Here is an 18939-nt window from a genome sequence, read left to right on the forward strand (position 1 = left end):
CTGTAATGATATTAGCGCTGTGTAGAAACTTATTCCTAAAAATTTTCATCAAAACAAGCCAGAAATAGATCATTCGAAGTAGAATTGTGACAAATTTTATCACGAACAGAAGCATCACTTTTCTGAGTCAATTTACAGTATAAGATCAAATTATGGTAAATAGATTTTTCTTAGAAAAATCAAAGAAAGCTCGAGAAGGTGGTTGATAGCTTCAATTAAATCTTTCTTTTTCCCTCACAAACAGTTCTAATTAGATTTATTGGTGAGAGAAGTTGTCAAGGTAGTAACTGATGAGGTCCATTACTATCAAAGTGACGACAATATAGTGAAATAATATGGGTACGATCCCTCACACAATGTTGCATATTATAGACTTTAATATCTATTTTTCGGTGAAGAGAATCATCCCAAAAGGAAAGTATATTCACATTTCTTATTTTATAGTAAATTATTCTTTTTTCTCCATTTGACATTGTACATTTTTTAGAGGATAAATATATCTATTTCTTATTGCTTTATAGTTCTTGGGTAATGGAGAGTAGATTTAGCTTTGAAAGGTCAAAAGCTACATTTTTTACCAATGTCTCATTTTACTTATTAATCTCTATATAGATGCAGTGGGAACATGTGGGGATTTTCTTCTTGTAGTCTGTAAATTTCTTTATACATGGGCTTATAAAGCTTAGCAGTAATTGTAATGTTATCGGTTATGAGGTATTTGTCAAGGTATTTACTGAAGACACACGTGCTTCAAATCCTCTACGTTACTTTCCTTAGAACTCAGTACACGTAAAAAACAGATGGTAAAACTTCGTGATTCTTTTGGGTTCATTAAAGTTAACCAGAAGACATTATTAGAAGAGCCTCATATTCTTTATTTGATATCTATGTTTTAATATTAGCCTGACAGTTTGTAGATTTTTAAACTTGGATCTGGAAATATGTGCTAATATTAAAATAAAGGAACTTCTTTAAGCTTTAGAACTTTTTCAAAGGTCTTAATACCTCATTTTGATAATGCATTTGGGTGTATTCGTTCCTTATTCTAAATGTATTATAAAATGATATGGACAATACATTGTGTGAAAAACCCATGGTAGATTCAAGTGGTAGGTTTGCGTTATTTATGTATTTTTAAAATTTGCTTATTTTATTCGTTTTTAAGATGGTATTTTCTGCTTTCGTTTTTTAGGGTCGTTGCTCCAGGGAGAACTGCAAATATCTTCATCCACCCCCACACTTAAAAACGCAGTTGGAGATAAATGGGCGCAATAACTTGATTCAGCAGAAGAACATGGCCATGCTGGCCCAGCAAATGCAACTCGCCAATGCCATGATGCCTGGTGCCCCGTTACAACCCGTGGTGAGGATGTTTCCAATCCTCTGTCATTGAGTGTGTGATTCCAAGTGCTCAGTCTCAGTGTTAGAGTAATGATTGCACTCGTTCAAGTGAACACAGTATCAGTTGCCTAGCGTTTTCCAGCAAAATCATCAGTCAAAACCTGGGACAGTTTTCAGAGTGCGAAGTTACTCATCTTCTCGCTAAATTGTGGAAGTTTACATTATAGCATGTTTTCCCCCTAAAATTCTCTTCAATTTAAAACGTATGACTTGTAGGTGTTAAAATGGTCTTTTTTAAAAAAATGGTCATCAAATTCATCAATATAGTCATATGGGTTTCAGGCTACCTTTAGTAATAATAGTCATTTTCAAAATTGTTGTGGGGCCGGCCCGGTGGCGCAGCGGTTAAGTGCGCACGTTCTGCTCCTTGGCGGCCCGGGGTTCACCGGTTCAGATCCCGGGTGCGGACATGGTACTGCTTGGCAAGCCATGCTGTGGCAGGCGTCCCACATATAAAGCAGAGGAAGATGGGCACGGATGTTAGCTCAGGGCCAGTCTTCCTCAGCAAAAAGAGGAGGACTGGCAGTAGTTAGCTCAGGGCTAATCTTCCTCAAAAAAAAAAAAAATTGTTATGTTTCATCTTGAATCTTGAGGAAAATTTTCCCTTTCCTTCCTCCCTGAAGAGAAGCTGTATAGTTCTCCTTATTGACAAGGAGCCATTGTTATTCTTTTAAACTTAAACGAAAATTATTTCATAATTACAAACACTAGGAAAATCCTGACGGTGGTGAATCTATATCACGGACTTGAAATCTCATCGAAGGAGAACTAATCAGGAGAAGCAGGAACTCCAGGGCTTTTCAGAAAAGAGCTAAATTTTATAAACTGTAGGTGGTCCTGGAGATTCGATGTTTACTGAGCAGTGTATGTGGATAACTTTTGCTTCTGAGCACATATATTTCTTTCTTTGTTTGGATTTTAAGGGGGTATATGTGATAAATGACTTTCATAACCTTTACTGATATTTATCCATAAAATGTATGGATTAATATCTTAATTCATTTTAGGTTACGAAAGGTGTTCTGATGTTAATTGTGATATAGTAATTCTGTCTTTAAATGTATGTTGAAATTTATAGTGATCAGAATCACCTGTCAGTAATTTACGTCACTAACTTATGTGCAGTTTTATGGGGTCATGGGAATGTGCAGACCCACATTCTGGTATGCCAGCTGTAGCGTGCATACTAACTAATTGTTTTCCTAAGACATTTTAACACTTGAACTCAATGTAATTATTATTCTCTCTTAGAACTTAATGCACCAATCATTCCAAAAAAGGGGGCGGGGATTACATTTCAAGGTGGCAGGGATCTCCATATCACATCAGCAGTGATACCAGCTGTTAATACCACACGGTTGAGGTGGGACAGTATTAGAATTCCGTGTCTGTTTTAACCTGATATATATTTTTCCATGATTGAGGCCTCAGTTAAAAATATGATCTCTTAAATTTATTTTTGTGACATCTGCTAATTTTAAATGTCTGTGTTGGGATAGCATGAAGATTTCTATTTGGTGAAAAAAAAAAGATTGGTTATAAGCATTCTCTCTAGCGTAAAATGCAGGCCAAGAGGTTGCTTTTACACTCGGCCCTCACACACAGTTTCAGAGATCTGATGAATCCTTGGGGTGCCTGCTGCATTAGTCGGTGTAAATCTCTCCTTGATGTGAGATACTCTGTTCCACCGGGACATTCGGTGCCTGCTTGCCACCAGGCTCTGCCCTCTCAGTGAGCGGGGAGCATCTCTGAGATCAGCAGGTGCGGTTCCCGGACTGCAGAGAATGCGAGTGCTCATGGCAGGGAGCTCCTCCCTGTGAAGTCTTGGTCCATGCCTTGAGTTTTATTCTCAAGCCCACTCCAGGGTCATCATATGTGTAATCCTGGGACAAACTGTAAATGAAATTTATGCTCGTGTCTTTGAAATACTGGTAACAAATACGTGTTAGGAAACCACGAAATCACGGTTTCTGAAACCATCAGAAAAATCACCAGATTTTCTGGTGTTTTTGTTGGACAATTTTCTGCTTGGACAAAGCATTTATTTAGGTTAGTTGTGAGCACATTCAGACTTTATGTTAATTTTCCCTCCTGTGACTAGATTTGAATGTGGAATTGACCGTTGTGGTAAAGGCATCCTGAGATCACAGCTAAAAATATCCACTATTCACAGTGACGTTTTTGTGGGAAGTGTAGAAGTCATTTTAATTACTCGATTTTACAGCATTTGGGGTTTTAATGACTGCAGAGAAGGCTTTCATCCAGGAAATTTACCTTCAAAACCCCACTTGAGACTTCTCTATCCCTTTTGTAGTCAGCCCTGTTTTGATGAGGATAATGATATGGAGATTCAGAAATAAATGAGATGGTCATCACCAGCTGCTGACTGGAACTTTAGTGCTGGGCCTGCAAATAGGGATGATAACTGGGCTGGAAGCATCCAGGTGACTAATACGGAAAATTGTGCCTGGCACGTAGCAGAGATCCAAATTGCTTGATGAGTGAAAGAATGAAGGAAGGAAGGAGTTTCCCAAACAGGGGAAAAACAGTCAGAGGTTCATGGTAGGTTACCTGGCCCAGAGTCCAGAGGAGTCATTACCAGGAACCAGCACAAGCCCGGTTATAGAGCCTGCAGCACAGAGTGGGGCATAGAGGTGCGTGTGTCTTTGCAAACTATTGCAGAGGCCCCCGGGGGCTTTATGAGAGTGTGCTGGGACCAGGAAATACCAGTCATGCCGTCAGCGTGGTTCTCGTTTTCTCATAGGTTTTGAGAGACTGGGTCTGTACATTTAAGATCTTCAGAACATGACCCTGGGCTGACTTGGGGAATGTAGGGACCTGTAGGAGTTTCCTGTTTTCATGGACCTTGTTATGTTACAATGGTATGCACCAAGCCAAGAATCAGAAAGGAGACTTAGCATCATGGGACAAATAGAATACGTTTACTGCACTCAGCACTTTTTGTATCATAAATTTTCACAACCATCCTATAAAGTGGATAATATGATCCCAACTTCGGAGATGAAGACTCAGAGGTCTAGAGAGGTTAGGTTATCTGCCCAAGTCACATAGCTAGTGAGTAGCAGGGCTAGTATTTTAAACCAGGCTGTTCGGGCTCCACCATCCATGCTGCAGAAACACTAATTGGAGACAGGTCACCAACAACTCTGGGTCCTTGACTGCTTCACTTAAAATCTCTGAACTTCTCCAACATATAGTGAAAAGTTTAAAATATATTGTCTGCGAGGTCCTAAGAATCTTCTAATATAAACATAATTATTCCCATTTCATAAGATGGGAAAATAAATAGTTGAAAATAAGCAGTGGAATGTATGTGTGTGTCTCTTCACTCAAAAGTTGCCTAATAAATTATTAAATAACTGGGATTAATTCTATTAACATTTCAAAACCACTAATAAAAATGTAAAAAGATCATTTTTCTCTTTATCATTTGATCTTTGAGGATAAATGGAAGATCTATAGTATTTAATTATCAAATTTTAAAAATAAAATGTTTGGATTTTTTTTCTGAGTACTACTTTAAAAAAGAAATTATTATCACTTTGCCGTGCACTATGTGATGCAAAGATAATCTAACGAGAAATTACTAAACAACCTAACCAAAGATTGACCGCACCTTGTAGCTCATAACTTGGAGGCATCTGGTATATTTCTTTAGTCCGCCCTAGAAAGATGTCTTTCAGAAATTGTGTTGATCGCAGGCTCTCACCATTGCCCTCCCCAGGCTCTGCATAAGCAGAGGTCATGAAGAGCTGTCTCTGAGCTCTGGAGTCCCACTAGCAGTGGCGTCATGTCCCTCTCCCTGGGCTCCCAAAGGTTAGCCTTGGCCCTTCATAATTTCCGATGACAGCTGCCCTTAAGTACACACTCCTGGCCACTTCGAGGTACATCACTCATGTTGAATTCTCTGTGCATTTCGTGAATTTGAAGTAGCCTAGGGATAGCGAAATTCAAAGTTATTAGATTTAGCTAATGTCTTGGGAGCTTCTTTGCTACTCCTGACCCACACCTTTGCTGTCACCTCATGTTCCAAGCGCTTGTTGGCAGTTGGATGCTGAAAGCTTCGAAGTCGTCATTGGTCCCATTTCCAGGAATACCTAGAATTCTTAAATTGTTTTTTAGTGCTTTACGTTCTAGTTTATCCAACTAATGTTGAGACAAGGCCACTTCATCCCTAAGTGTTTCTGGTAAAATGTTGCCACGTCAGTCACCCCGAGTCCCATTTCATGCATCCTGCCCTTCTTACTGCCTGCTTCAATCAAGGAGCCAGCGCTTCCTCAAGCAGCCGAGGACGGGCGCTGAAGCTCAGGGACTGGGCCATGCTCATTGGCACCTTTCCCCTTGGAGGGCCAGCAGTGAGGCTTCTTTATGTCAGTGTTTATTACTCAGTCAAACTGGATTGAGGGATAAAGTGAAATTAAGAATAAAGCAAACGGTCATTTGATTTGCCCAGCAGGCCAGTCTAGAAGCAGAATTTAAAACACTGTTTCTTATTTTATTTCAGTCATGTGCTATCTTCTTAGAAAAAAAGACCTTGTCATGTAAATTTGTTCATAACTCCCATTAGCTTTTGGCTCTATGTTTATATTCACAGTAATTATTTACAGAGACTGTATATGGCTCTTGTACTGGGTCATGCCCACCCAGAAATATGGTTGCATGTACCTTGATTGTGTGCTATTATTTAGGGAAAAAAAGCTTTATATCTTACTGCTTGCAAGTTTCATCTTCACAAGTACACAAAGGCACAAAGGTAAAATCTAGAAAAATCTGACTTAAATTTTTGATTCCATAAGTCCCAGCAAAGACTGATTATTTATTAAAAATCAAAAACATTGTGTGCAAAACAAACAGTTTCACATACTGTTCTAAGATAAGTTAGGGCCCCTGTGACATTTGCAATATGGCAGTGTGGTAACAGTGCCCTACTGAAACAGCACATTAGAAAGGTCAGTATAAAAAATTGCAAAGCAAAAATAAAAGAAATTAAACTTTTCAAACAAGCATACTGGAGAAATTAACGATCAGCTTTTGGGGTAGCAAGGAAATAACATTAAATCTCTTTTTTTTAATGTTCAAATATCTGTACTAGAAACTATTTAAGGCATTTGCTAGTTAGTTTCTGTGACAAGGGAAAACAGTTAGCAAATCCCTTAATGTATTTGTTTAGTGAAGCTTTGTAGAGGACCCGTGTAGAGGCCAGCTGCAGGCAATACTCAAAATGCACAAAGCACAGTGCCGCAGACTGCCACCCCAGAGCCGGCAGCCCGGGGAGAGATGGGTAAGTAGACACACGTGGTGTCAGTGCTGAATTTGAGTGCTGAGGAGTTTGCGGGAACAGAGGATAGGAAAGGCCTCTCCAAAGTCGGAGGTGTGGGTGCATCAGGGAAACAAAAAGTCCTGATCCTGGAAGCGTAATTGGGAATTAAACCGGTGGGCTGGGCAGGGGCAGCCTGCAGTGTGGAGGGAAGGCTGTCTTCAGAGGAAGAGAGCTGTGAGGGAACACGTCTCCTTAGAGACCTCACATAGAATCAGAAAACGGGACCTATTTCTGTTTTTAAATAGTGGAAGGCCACGTAGTGTATGGAATTGGAATCACTTGGGAACTTCTAAAAAATGGTGCTGCCTCGCTCCCTCTCCCCAGAGAGTCTGATGAGCAGAGCGCCAGGGTATTAGGGTGTGATGTCCTCCAGGTGATTCTAAAGGACAGTAGCGTCAAGAACCCCTAGGTTCAGAACAAACTGGAGTCAGACACTCCTGCGTCCCAGTCCTTTCCTGCACTCGTTTGTGACTATGTGTGCATAGTCTCCATGAGCCCTCTTCCTTATCTGCAAAGTGGGGCTGATAATGCCACCTGACAGAGCTGTAGTTCATTCATGATTCGCTCAAACACTTATTCAGTGTACGTTTATTCAGTGCCTACTCCGGGCCAGGCATCGTGTGAGGTTCTGGGGATTTCACAGTGAACCAAACAGATAACCCCCACCCCCAAAAACAACAGAAGCAGGGGGGGTTTGCTTTTGTTTGTCCCGTGGAGTTGATACACTGCAGTCGCTTAGGTGAGCCACTCAGCACAATGCCTAGTGCACAGGAAATAGAGGGAATTATGGTGATAATCGTGTTTGCACACATTTGACCAGGGTCATAATGTGAAATTCAATAACATTCTCGTTTATAATAAAGCCTGATTGCCTTAATGGAATCAGAATGTCTCTGTTAAAGCAGGCAGGGGATTAGCCCATAAATGCACCATCAGAAGATGGCAATTTGCTTTCCTCTGCTGAGGGTGTTCCCTGGCAAAGGCAGTCACAGGCCAGCCTTCCTGTGTCTTCCAGGAATGAGGATATCTGTAAACCATTATTACAGGGATGGAGTCAGCATCAAATACACCGATTACATAGCTGTACATTATCCTGTGGATACTGCAGAGAAAATAGGATGTCGCTTGATAATAGCATCGCATTAATATCCATCCTTGGGATGCTGCTGGACATTCCGAGGATGGCTTTGGGAACGGACAGTGGGCAGGGCCACGTTCCGGTGCTTCTGGATCTGACTAGGGCACTCCCGTGGGGCCAGCAGTGACCTGCCTCCAACAAGGTGCTCGTGAAAAAGGGATGTAACAGATTTGCAGAAACTCAGAAGAAATGAGGGAATGTTGCATCTTTTTCTTTTCCAGCAGCTTTTGCAATCAAGTTTCAAAGTAGAGAGCTTATTATTATTGATTGTCGGCCTGTTTAGCAATAGCTCTGCTTATCCAGAGAGGGAACAGTTTGAGAAAATGCTTGCTGAATAGTTGATATTTCAGATTTTTAAAAGCTGCTACAGATTGTACTTGGGGACAGTTCCCTAAAATTCTTCAAATTTCAATTTGCTCTGCTGAGTTAAGTCAGAAAATCGGTTCCTGTGACAACTCTGTGGAAACAATCCAGGGGGAAAATTGTTGCCATTTAATAAGATCAATATTTTTATCTAAAAAACGTATTCTCTTATGTGTAATATGCACCTGCTGCATTATATGCCTTGTAGATTATGATTTCATTCAGTGAGATTTTAAAAAGCTGGTTTTATTAGCCACTGGCGTTATTTTCTTAAAATAAGGATGCTTTTCCACCTTCCGAATAAGTTTGTAAATTTAACCTCTGGTCCTAAATAGTTGAAGTAGATTGTGTACCAGGATGTAAATACCTCAATAACTTTCTGAAGTATACGTTAAAAATACGCTATCTGGAAATACATATTAATTCATAGTAGTAGCGTGTAAAGAGGAACGATATTGGCTGGCTTCTGTTCTGCATTTTCTAAACTAGTCTTTTAGTTCTGTGCTAAACTTCTTATAATTCTTAAATATCTAGTAGAAAAATTAGAGTGCTGGTCTGGCTGAAATTTCACACGTTGTATCTGACAGTATATAACAGTGTAAGTTTAACCTGAATGTTTCTGAGTAGACATCCAGGTTCAACGTGTTTTCCCCTTGTCCTGTCGCTGCCTCGGTGGCCAGTAGACAGTGGAGCAGCGTAAAGTCCACTGCTGTTCAAGTAACTGCTGGTGGACAGAGATTGCTCTGGGCCCCAGTGTCCGCTAGGTTATTGATTGTGAATATCTGGACTGCTCGGATGGTTTCCTGTTGTCAGTGGGTGGCTGCCTCGGGCAGGGGATTGGTGGTCCTACTTCAGGCCACTTCATCAGGCAAGAGGCATCAACCTGGCAGGACAGCTGCGTGGCATTCAGTCAACACGTTGGGATGCATAATTACTGTAACTTTAAAATACCAGTGGAATCTGTGATGTAGTGTTTCTTCTCCCAAGTGAATAGAATTATGTATTAAATATTCTATTTTTTCATGGTCTTCTTGGTAAGAATGTGTGTGCTGGTTGCAAAGAGTTTGTCCTGCAATAGTGTGTGTGGTTGAGAGCAGAGTGCCTCCCTGAGGACAGGCGTTTTCAGCCTTAGTGCTGTGGGCATTTGGGGCTGCATAAGTCTTTGCTGTGAGGGGCAGTCCTGCGTGTGCAGGACACTCAGCATTGTCCCTGGCCTCTGCCCATTAGATGCAATGGCAGCCCGCAGCTGTGACAACTCAGAATGTCCCAAGACATTGCCAAATGTCCCCTGTGAGGCAAAATCACCCATAGTTGAAAACCACATCCCCGAGAAGAGGATACTTGAATTCTATTTTAGTCTTCTACACACAGGTAAGTCAGGGCTAGACTAGGTAGAGGATATATTTTATTTTTTACCATATTTCTTTTGAGCTATAAGAATTACTTTTGTAACATACATCTTAATTGCATAAAACTTTACTCCAAAGCTCTCATGATTACTATATAAACTCTGGGATCATGTAACTTCTTATTCCCATCCCAGGGAAGAACTAGCTACATCCTAATGTCCTTGTCATTCTCAAAAATTTTTCTGTAATTCTGCTCCTCACCACGGGGTAAAGAAAATAAATTGTTAAAAATTACCTTAAAGGACAGGATCCATTTTGTCCATGAGCTATTGTGTTTTGGAGACAAACATTATTATTACACAAAGCATTAAACTTCAGGAATTGAAAGTCCATTGAATTAGAAAGTTGAAAATATACCACCGATAAGGTGGAAAATTGTTGTGCTAGGTTATGCTTTAAACTGGAAAAACGAATTGTTAAAGTAGATTTCTGATAAATTATTTAATTCTATTAAGAACAGATATATTTGCTGACATGAGACTTTTCATATCAACAAATAGAAACCATTCTCATATGTCCGTGAAAGCATTTCTGGCAGAAATTCTGTCTTGCAGCATTTTACTCAGTGCCACCATGCGTATTTCCTTGAACAACTCTGTAGCATTTCTTTAGAAGTGTTCTGTTTCAAACTATACATTTCAGAATGGTTTCTCCCTAGTAAGGTGAATTCGTTGTTAAATATCTCACAAGGGAGTGATAGGTTGTTGGAACATTGATAATTTCCCCAGAAAAACCTGCAACAAGTGAATACGCCAAACACTTTATCTCAAGTGCTCCAAAGGAATGGTGTCGTGATCACCTTTCATGGATCCCAGAGGTTTATTCACAGTTTACTTTTGACTGTGACACTCTGTTACCCACTGGGAGCTCTGCTTTATTCATTCCAGATAATAGGACACTTGCAACTTATTAACAGTTGTAAACAGATCTTTCAAGTGCACCTGACATGGCAATTATGAAATGTATCTCTTAGATGAGTTTCTAGGATTAAATCAGGACAAAGATGGAGATGAGGTAAACACAGAAATTTCTGTTTTGAAGAGTTGATCTGTTGTCCAAAAAGGAATTGCAAGTTTTATAGACCCCAAGCTTCAAAGTCCCAGTGGAAACTTCTATAGACAAATTACCTATTATATTTTAGAAATGCATTGATTTGAGAAATGCTTATTTAAGAAAATTCCTTATCCTGAATGAGAGTACATAAACACAGAATTGTTTGGAGAGAGGGAAGGAAGAATGGATTATGGATGGATGGATGGAGGATAGGTATATAATGTGGGATAGCAACTTTGAGCCGAGACCTACATATTAAATTTTGCTTTTTATTTTATTTTTCAGCCAATGTTTTCAGTTGCACCAAGCTTAGCCACCAATGCATCAGCAGCCTTTAACCCCTACCTGGGACCCGTCTCTCCAAGCCTGGTTCCAGCAGAGATCTTGCCGACTGCACCAATGTTGGTTACAGGGAATCCTGGGGTCCCTGTACCTGCAGCTGCTGCAGCTGCTGCCCAGAAATTAATGCGGACAGACAGACTTGAGGTAGGAATGATGAGCAGGTTTCTTTATGTACTCCATTCTGATTTTCACAGTGTGCTGTTTGTTTCTCTCATGGCCGTGAAGGTTAAGAAAATTCAAAGCAGAGATTTTGGTTTAGTTTGTGGAGCATCTTACTAGAATATAGGTGTGCTATATTTGACGAATGTAACATTCATAAAAGCCACAGCATCCTTATGTAGAGTAGTGGATAAGAACTGGGGCTCTAGGGGCTGGCCCGGTGGTATAGTGGTTAAGTTTGCATGCTCTTCTTTGGTGGCCTGGGGTTCGTGAGTTCAAATCCCAGGCGTGGACCTGTACACCACTCATCAAGCCATGCTGTGGTGGCATCCCACATACAAGACAGAGGAAGATTGGCGTGGATGTTAGCTCTGTGACAATCTTCCTCACCAAAAAAAAAAAAGGAACTCAGGCTCTGGGATCAGACTGCCTGTTATATCATTGTGCCTCAGTTTCCTCATCTTTAAAATGGAGATAATAATGACACAAAGAGTTAGGGGAATGCCTAGCCCACAGCAAATTCTTCCTAAATGTTTGTTATTTGATGTTGCTATTAAGAACAACAAATTCTATCAATCCCATGAAATTTGGTCTCATAAAGATGCTATTTAGTTACTGTCCATAAAGTGTTTTAAAATTTATTGTTGCAAGTTTCCTCATAAGCTTCACAATATTTTGTTGGGATACAAGGTAGCTCTGTGAGTGAAGTGTGCTCAGATAAAAGTTTTTTCATTGGAAATTGTGTGATGCTCTAATTCCTAGTCAAGGATATGATCAGATATATGTGCTTTGCTATTGCTACCTGAAAAAGAAATTCAAGGTATATATTTATATTGAAGTGGTTGTTCAGAGTTTCAGCATGGCTATAAATTAATTAATTTGGTAAACTATAGAGGGAGGAAAAACTTGGGAACATTACTGTATGTTAACGCTCGAAAACCTGGCATTGGTATCCAACTAAAGAACAAAATAACCCTTCTCTCTTTTCTCTGATTAGGATGATGCAATACTTAGTGCTGAGAAGTTTTATGTGTATTAATTACTGAGAAAGCGGCAAAATAAGGCTGTTGTGTGAACCTAATTGACACTAATTATTTATCAGTTTAGCGGGAATTTATTTAATAAGCACCAATTTCTTGTTTCTTAAGTTTCATTGCAGGCATTACAAAGGATCTCAGATTTCAGCATAGTTATAGCTGCCACTACCTTTTTGATGGTAACGACAATAGATGATATTTATTGGATATTTACTCTCTGCCAAAGACAGTGTCAACCATTCACATGTATTACACATTTAATCCTCAAACCCATCTTATGAGGAAGATACTATCATTCACTACATTTTACAGGGCAATAAATTTGTGGGGAGAGGTGTGATGTAACACATTCAAGGTCACATAGGTAGGGTGTTCTGGTGGGATATGACCTCACAGCTCCATTTGTAAACACTCTCTTACTCTCCCGTTCCCAAACAGGGGATCGTACAAAGAGGAGGCAGCAACTCTTGGCTCCTGTATATTCTTTAGAGTTTTGTTTGTTTTAGGCTTAATTCTTATCTTTCACTGAACATTTTGGAAAAAGCTGCTAATTCTGAGAGTACGATGAGGGGAATTCAGGAAGGACTGTGAGACCTAAGACACACCCTCTCTGCACCAGGGACTGCCATGTGCTAGAGGGAGACTCTGGTGGTTTCTTATCACACAGTTGCACTTGCTCATTAATTAACCAATGCTGTTTGCAGATAAATTAGGAGGAAATTAAAGAAATTTTAAATATGTAAGAATTATTGGATGCTCAACATGTGAATCACCTTTTCTCCCCTGACACTTCTGAAGCAAACCCTGGGTTCATAATACTTAATTGTTTTGTTTTGTTTGGTGAGGAAGATTGGCCCTGAGCTAACACCTGTGGATGATCTTCCTCTTTTTGCTTGAGGAAGATGATCCCTGAGCTAATATCCTTACCGATCGTCCTCTACTTTGTATATGGGACACCGCCACAGCCTGGCTTGATGAGCAGTGTGTAGGTCTGCACCTGGGATCTGAACCTGCAAACCCCAGGCCGCCGAAGCGGAGCACGTGAACTTAATCACTACGCCACCGGGGTGGCCCCATAATACATAATTGTTGATTGGTTAATGAGAACCAAATAGACAGTCTGAGATGAACTGTAATGAATTAATGGTTAATAGGAGTTGATATTCAAAAAGCTGAGAAGATCTCTGTTTGAATCTCTTTAGAAGAATCTCTTTAAAAAGCTGAGTTGCGTGGTTGGAATTTTAGGTAGTCTGTAATTGATTCTATATTGTACAGTGTTTCGTAGAACGAATGCTTCATCGTCTGGTTTTATTTTCCTTGTGTGAGGAGCCACTTTGTGTGTTTCGTCTGCCTTCTTTTGCTCTAGTCACAAGGCAGGGCTACTGCTGTGTTGACGGTCTTTTCCTTTAACCTGAACTCCTCTTATCTGAATGCCTGATGGTGGGGCAGCTCCCTCTCGTGTTCTCGTTGGCAAATCTGATCCAGTGTCAGTGTTACAGCCTATAGGATGGCGCAGTGTGAACTCAGGGCGCGTGATTCTGTGGCCCTGGGATTTCAGACCCTCCATTCTTCTGATCATTTCCTCACATGCTCATCGAATTAAACGTTAGAGTCTAAAAGACAGGACAATAAGTACACATACTTATTTACTAACTGGCCACATGTTTAGTTATTTGGGGTTTAAATCGATACTCTATTTTTTCTTCATAGAACTCTGAAGTACATTTTTGAATTTGAGTACCTTTTGAGGTGAAAAAATTTTAAATCAATTAAAATATTGCCCAATTCTTACCGCTTCTTTCTTTTTGACTGTAAAGAAGTTAAAAATACCATAGATTCTCAGCCTTCTGATTCTTCTGTTTAGAGGAACTGACATATATTTGCAGCACCCACTGTGATAATACAACAAATGCTAATTTGAAAAACAGAAATTCAACAGTTAGAGCCAGTGGTTTTGCTAATTAGGTGAATAAGTTTGAGTCAAGTTTCTCATTTTTCTGAGTTTCATATTCCATATATATAAAATTAGTGGATTTTACCAAATAATCTCTAAGACCACCTCTAGTTAGAACATTCATGTCATTTTCTTGCTTTTAATGCCAGCCACAAGCTATTGCAAAGCTTATTTAAAAAATTATATATCTATAACACATAAGCTTTCTATCGATATTCATATTATCCATTCTTTGCTGGATATCTTTTCAAAGACTTTGTAGCTGCATATCTATACTGTAAAATTCAGTCTTCATGGTTTTCCCTAAAGAGGAGCAAAGCTCTTAAATATCAGTTACTGAAATGACTTAAAAGTCCATTTTGTGACCTTAGGATGCCTTTTTGTAATTTCCAATTAGCAGTTTATTTTCAATGATCATTTTAAGAAATTGTTAAAATCTGTAGGTGCTGGAAAGGACCGAGGTTTTAGTCATTACCAAGAGTTGGTAATTAAGGAAATCATCGTTTGACTGATTTTCAAGATGCACAGTAATTTTTTATGGTGCAAAAGGATCTGTGAATGCATTCATTCTCTCATTTCCCCAACAATATCCAGTGGAGAACCATTGAACATCTTTCAGGTAAAATGTGTTCTGAGGAATTTCTTTGAAACCTTTTAGCTGCGGTCTTACCAGTAACAAGAAAAGGTCTGCATCAGAATAGTGCCAAGCTCGTGCATGATGCCCAATAGCTTGTTAGAGGAATGAATAAGCGAGCCAATCAGTCAACCGCTTAATCAGTTAATTAATCACACAGAGATACATGCCCTTATTCAGAACTTAACATGACATGTTTTTAACATTTGCTGACATTCTCCTTGGGAACATGTTTACATTTTGAGCATTCCAACTGCAAGATATGGCACCTTGTTTCTGTCCCTGGTCCTAGAGCAATGGTTCTCAAGCGTTGATATTATTAGAATCTCTCAGGATGATTGTTAAAATGGTTGTGGGGCTTCCTCCCCACAGCCTGACTTAGTAGGCCTTCAGTGCGCTCAGGCATACTTTCCATAGATCTGCCAGGTGATTCTAAATGCACATAGTCTATGGAATACCTACTCCAGAGGATGCCAGCACCTGTTGTTTAAGTCTTAACTTCTCATCCTTTACCTCGAGTACAGTTATTTGTGACTCTAAATTAAAAATCTGCCTCCTCCAACACACTTGACATTTTTACCGCTTGTTAAGCTGCTGAGAACACAGTGTACAACATAATGAAATATTTTAGGTCAACCATGATGATTATCACATAGCAGCATTAATCAGCCAGAGACTAACCAGTGGCCACGTGGTTCAGATGCTGATGAAGACATCAGACTACCATTTGGTTGACCGCATCACTTTTATATCAACAGTCTATATGAGAAAAACAGAGGCTGTGTATTCTAGGGGAGGTGGGCAAACCACGTGGCTTCTCATATTTGCAGTTGGACTTTGTTTTAAAATGAATTATTCTTATGCTGAAAGTTTTATTCTACTGAGGTAATTGTGACAAAATTTTCTAATTCAGGCCACTGTGTACTGAATGCCTTCACCTCTTATTGACACAGAAGAGTCTAGTGACTTTTTTCATATGGGCATAGAAAATCTGACACCTATTGCCTGCACACGGGAAAAGGCCTTTAAAACTAACTGAGGATTCAAATGATAGTGAAAGGCATTCCCAGGTTGAGATTTTTGTAGGAGTTTAATGGATTTGGCATGAACTATTCCATATAAAAGACTTTCTATTCAAAATAAGATTAGAGAAGCAAGTGCTTTTAATAATATAAGAAAGGCTTTTATTTATAGGGTTATTCACTTTTATATTTTTGTAGAGGGTGTCTGGCTACTGCTTGTATGATATTTTAATTTCTTTAGAAAATTACCAAGAAATAAGAACTTTGTGCACACAGGTCTATGTCGTTTAAACTTTTTTAAGACAAAGCTGTAATAAGGTTTAGAGTGGCCACACCCCCGTTTAAAACATCTAGTCTCTGTCAGTTACTCTCTCTGATTAGCTGGAGTCTTGTTTTGGAGATGACAGAAATGTAAGTTGTTTAAATAAGGTAATTGCTTATTTAATGGCTTAGCCGCTCGTTTTTGCTATTTTTCCACTGATTTCTTCATATTAAAGCTAAAATCTCCCCGTCTGTGCATCTATTTAGGAAGAGTGATGAAGGAACTATAGATGTGAGCATGTTGCCACATCACAGAGCCTGTTTCAGAGTTGTTGTATTTTCTGGTCCTGTTGGTTTGCACATTTGTTCAAAGAAATAAAGACATGAACAGCTGGAGGTAGATTTAATGGGAAGTTTTCTTTAGATCATTCCTATAAATTCAGATTTGATTTTTTTTTGAAATACATGAGGTGAAGTGACAAATTCCAAGCTGTAGCATCTATGGAAATATGCTTGTGTTCCCTGGCCTGGTGGTCCTGATGGGTTCTGCCTTTTAGATTTCAAAGAAAACTCCCATTTTTGCTCTCAACAGAAATCCTTTGAGGTAGCTGAAGTAGGTGTCTTTTTCTTTATTTTTTTTGAAGTGATAAAATGAAGTTCAGATGGCCCAAATTTGTATAATTAGTAGCTAACAGACTGAAACTCACATCGTCAGATATTTATCTTGAGAGTTTAATTGTACAATCAGCTAAGATCATTTCCCCTAATTTTAAAACGTGGAGATTTTCGTCCTTTATGAACTGAAAATGCAGATAATTTCTTCGCATTAGATTGTATGCTCATGGCCATTAATGCTGTGGATACTTTGTATAATCCTTAATTATCAGTATTCCTTTTTTAAAATGTTCTGTAGCTCAAGCTTGATAGAAAATAAAGTCTACGATGTTTCTTCTTGAACAACAGATATGTACCTGTCTTAGAATAAGCTCCTTAATAATTGCCATTAGTTTAAATTGACTTTCCAAAATATTAAAATAGACCCAGTCCTTGTTCCCTATAATAATTAGTTCTCTATTCCTGCTTTTGGGTGTTATTCTCCAAAGATGACTGAGTTAAATATGGTGAGCACCACGCATATTCTCTCCTTAAAGAGCATACGAATCACTGTCCAGTTTTGAGTAAGTTCAAACATTGGCATTACTGTCCTTAGAATTCCAGTGCCTTCACTTGCAGAGCGTTGCTGAATTTAATAGCTCTTATAAAACCTATTATTATTCTGGCCATTTTGAAATATGTTTGTCATATTTATAAAAAATTAGAGATCCAATGACAGACTATTTATTTTAACCAGATTTGTGTGGTGTGTCTTAAGCTATCTATACATTATCTGATTTAATATTCACGATTCCATAGCTCATAAGTGTAGGAACTGGAGAGGACTCACGATTTCTGATTCCAAGCTCTGTCCTCTTTCTGCTGTACCACTACTATTAAAAAAAGAAAGTTTATGTAGAATTAATCACATTCCTTTGGGAAGTTTTTCTGAATACTTTTTCTTTTGATTTTTTTAAAGTTTATAATTATCCCATAGAATTTTTTTCTGGAAATGGAACTCAGTATTTAAATGTTTTCATTGAAATTGTGGGCTTTACTGTAAAAGCAACCTCTTATCCATTTTGTGTGAAAGTTTATAAAACTTACCTGATACAAACAAATCCTGCCTTAATATTTATTGAGTAAAAGACTCACCAGACATTCTTCTTAGTTGAAACACGTATGTGTTTAGCTAAATAGGTGGAATTATTTTAGTCTGTGTTTGAAAACCACTTATTAAACTATAAAAATTACTTATATTTGTTGATCCGCTAATGCCATTTGTGCACATTTGACTTTAGAAGATGATTTTTTAAACGTCTATAGTCATAAATATATTCTTCGTAATGTTATTTGTTATATGGAATATTGGAAATAACCTAAATGTTCTCGGGAAGAGTCACCTATATTCTGCACATCTGTTTGATGGAATTTGATGCAGCCATCAAAAATGACCACTCTGGACAGTGTTTAGTAAAATGAAAAAATGCTTATGCTACGTTATTGAGCAAAAACAGACCACCCTGTAGTAGCTATACCATAATTACAACTATTTGAAAAATGTGTACATGCAGAAGACTGGATGAGAACAGAAAAAAGAACCATAACATTATTAGGATTTTCAAATTTAATTTTACCTTCTGTGTTCCAAATTCTCTGGATGGTAAAACATAAAATTTTTTATCCTGATTTGAATTCTGTAAATTTGTTGAAATTTTGTCAGTCAATTATAATTTGCTAACATAATCCTACATCTAAGAGATTTCTTTGGAGGATCAGCATAGTTTAAAGGATTCCTGAGTTTATCCGAGAAACCAGGCCAAAGTGTATTCAGGAGTCAAGGGACAGATCCTGTTTTATTGACGTGATTATTAGAGGAGCATGTGTTTTAAAAGCTTTGGGAAGTTTGTTCTGTTCGGGTGGGGACCGACAATCCCCATGCACATCAAGCTTGGCCAGCCTCCCCAGACCCTCTGCCTGTAGCTCTCACCAGGACACGTTTTCACAAGAGGTGTTCTGTTTCTTCTTTATTTTTTCAAAGACAAGAATAATGGGAGACCAGCTATTTCTGTATATTTCCTCTGTTCCATTCCTCATGTCAGGAGAACCATAAGCTAGAAAATAAATAAAAATATGAAACAGAAATGCAAATTGACTAAATTCTTTGACCCTCAGAGAAGGCTGGTTTTAGGATAAATTCTAAGCTTACTTCTAGTTGCCAGCTCTGCTTA

The 18939-nt window shown here is 38.8% G+C and overlaps 1 protein-coding gene across 24 annotated transcripts in view; it reads left to right on the forward strand.

The window, feature by feature from the left end:
* The window catches only part of MBNL1 (muscleblind like splicing regulator 1), a 169532-nt gene that overhangs the window by 129643 nt on the left and 20950 nt on the right, over positions 1-18939 (forward strand). For 23 of the 24 annotated variants that reach the window (XR_006889402.1, XR_006889403.1, XM_046667044.1 and 20 more), the window contains 2 exons: positions 1193-1363; positions 10991-11191. Coding sequence is in view for 22 of the 24 variants with exons in the window: in XM_046667044.1 (XP_046523000.1) it covers positions 1193-1363; positions 10991-11191 (372 nt within the window). In the remaining 2 variants the exon portion in view is untranslated. The remainder of the gene's footprint in view (positions 1-1192; positions 1364-10990; positions 11192-18939) is intronic. The other variant, XM_046666963.1, reaches the window with a different exon arrangement.

This window comes from Equus quagga, chromosome 1, assembly GCF_021613505.1.
Source record: "Equus quagga isolate Etosha38 chromosome 1, UCLA_HA_Equagga_1.0, whole genome shotgun sequence".
Lineage (NCBI taxonomy): Eukaryota > Metazoa > Chordata > Mammalia > Perissodactyla > Equidae > Equus > Equus quagga.